The sequence below is a fragment of the Protobothrops mucrosquamatus genome, unplaced genomic scaffold, assembly GCF_001527695.2.
Source record: "Protobothrops mucrosquamatus isolate PMUCROS unplaced genomic scaffold, P.Mucros_1.0 scaffold4465, whole genome shotgun sequence".
Classification (NCBI taxonomy): Eukaryota; Metazoa; Chordata; class Lepidosauria; order Squamata; family Viperidae; genus Protobothrops; species Protobothrops mucrosquamatus.
Genome location: NW_015390373.1, coordinates 25,536 through 27,825, shown reverse-complemented (window position 1 = coordinate 27,825; position 2,290 = coordinate 25,536). Strand labels below are relative to the sequence as shown.

Below are 2,290 nucleotides of genomic sequence, written 5' to 3'. Positions count from 1 at the left end.
GGCAAAGAGGCGCCGGGGCCGCCCCGTCGAAAGAAGAAGAAGAAGGAGCCAGCGAGCCAGACGGACGGGCGGACGGGCGGAGCAGGGCGCCCCGTCGGGGAGGCGAGGCGGGCTAAATCCCATACATGGCCGGCATGCAGGAATGCTCGGAGGGGTTCCGTCGGGGCAGGAGGAGCGGGGAGGCTCCGTCGAAGCGTCCCTGGCCCGGCTGGTCCAGCGTCGAGCGGCTCCTATCCGTCCGTCCGTCCATCCAGGCGGCGGGGTCCAGTCTCTCTCCGTCCAAGGCGGTCCGGGCGAGGCGGACCGTCGAAGAAGAGGGTCCACGTCCAGGCGGACGTCCAGGCAGCCAGACCGACCGACCGACCGACCGACCGGTGGGCTGGCAGGAGGGTCCCCCCTTCCCTTCCCTTCCCATCCCAGCGCTGCGCCCTCGTCCTCCCAGGAAAGCCCCCCTCGGTCCTCGCCGTCGAGGCCCGGCCGCTCTCACAGGAAGAAGTCCGCGGGCTTGGCGGGGGCCGGCGGGGGCGGCGGCGGGGGCTCCCGGGGCCCGTTGGGGCCGTTGGGAGGGAAGGCGCGCCCGGCCAGCTTCTCGTACTTCTCCTTGTAGAGGTCGCGCTCCTTGGCCAGGCGCGCCACGTCGAGCTTCAGCTGCTCCACCTGGCCCTGCAGCTGGCACTTCTCGTTCTCCAGGATGTGCCGCTGCTGGACGCGCTTGTAGCGGCAGGACTGGGCGTAGCCGCGGTTCTTCAGCGTGCGCCGCTTCTGCTTCAGGCGGATCACCTCCTCCTTGCTGAAGCCGCGCAGCTGCCGGTTCAGCTCGCGCACCGACATGGAGACCAGCTGCTCGTCGGAGAAGCGCTCCTCCAGCCGCGCCTGCAGGTGGTGGTGGTGGTGGTGCGCCGGGTGGTGGTGGTGGTGGTGGCCGCCCCCGGCCCCGTGGTGGTGGTGGTGGTGATGGTGGTGGTGGGGGCCCAGCGGCGGGTGCGCCCCCGCGGAGCCCGGCGCCAGCTCCTCGCCCGGGAAGGGCTGCCCTCGGAAGCCGTCGAAGCCTCCCGGGCCGCCGTGGTGCCCGTGGGGGTGCCCGTGGGGGTGGGCGGCGGCGTTGGCGTTGTTGGCGTGGTGCGGGGCGCCGATGAGCGCCTCGACGGCGTCCTCGGGGGTCAGGTTGAGCGCCTCCGGGTTGAGGTGGTGCTGGTAGCTCGACATCCAGTAGAGATCCTCCAGCTGCGCCGCCTTGCCGGGCGCGGGGTTGTGGTGGCCGCCGTTGGGGTGGCCCCCGCCGCCGCCGCCGCCGCCGGGACCTCCCGTCGGGGCTCCCAGGCCGGCTGCCGTCTGCCCGCCGGGGCTGGCGTCGCAGAAGCTGGGCGAGGAGGGCACGGAGGAGCACGGGGTGCTGAGCGGCGTGGAGGAGAGCGAGCCCGGCGGCGGGAGGCGGTGGCAGAAGCGCTCCGCCTCGGCCGGCTCCTTCTTCACCTCGAACTTCATCAGGTCGAAGTCGTTGACGTACTCGATGGCCAGCGGGCTGCTGGGCAGCTCGGCCGCGCTCATGGCCAGCTCCGAGGCCATCTCAGGCCAGGGCCAGGGCCGCCAGCCCCGCCGACGGCCCGACGAAGGCGGCAGCCCCGCCGACCGCCCCGTCCGCCGCGTGGCTCCCCCAGCCCTGCCCCGGGGGTGGGGGGGTGGGGGGGGATGGGGGTGGCCGCTGGCCCGGCTGGGCTCCCTCGGGACGGCGAAGGGTCCCCGCTGCGGGAGGAGGAGGAGGAGGAGGANGGGAGGAGAGGAGGGGGGGAGAGAGAGGGAGGGAGGAGGGAGGCTCCCCCCAGCGGCCGCACCAGGCAAGGGTCCCCCGGCGGGGGCGGCGCTCCCCGCGCACGTGCGTGCGGAGACCCGGGAGGGTCCCCAACCGGGCGCCCGCGGCTTTACGGAGGAAGGGGTGCAGAAGAGACTGGACAGCCACTTGTCTGAACTGGAATAGGGTCTCCTGCTCAAGCAGGGGGTGGGCTAGAAGACCTCGGAGGCGCCTTCCAGCTCCATTCTGATTGACTGATTGATAGATGATTGATTGATTGAATGGACGGCTTGTCCTGGCCAGCGCCCCGGGCTGTGTCCCCACCCCGTCCCGAGCCTCCGAGGGATGGCAGCCCACTCGGGAAGCCCTTTCCGCCACGCCTCCCTCCGCCCAGGGATGGTGCGGACGGAGCCCTCCCCGAGAGCGGATCGTCCTCGTAAGTCTGCGTGTTAAACAACAGAGACACAGATACGCACGCACGGGTCCACACGCGCGCACACG

At 72.3% G+C, this 2,290-nt stretch overlaps 1 protein-coding gene across 1 annotated transcript; it reads right to left on the bottom strand.

Moving 5' to 3' along the window:
* Positions 1–483: 483 nt before the first annotated feature.
* Positions 484–1,566, bottom strand: MAFA (MAF bZIP transcription factor A). Its single transcript, XM_015828404.1, has one exon. The coding sequence runs from the start codon at positions 1,564–1,566 to the stop codon at positions 484–486; it is 1,083 nt and encodes a 360-aa protein (XP_015683890.1).
* Between the last annotated feature and the right edge of the window lie 724 nt (positions 1,567–2,290).

Excerpts from the sequence above, each read along its gene's own strand:
- MAFA (XM_015828404.1), bottom strand. The coding sequence starts at position 1,566 with ATGGCCTCGGAGCTGGCCATGAGCGCGGCCGAGCTGCCCAGCAGCCCG.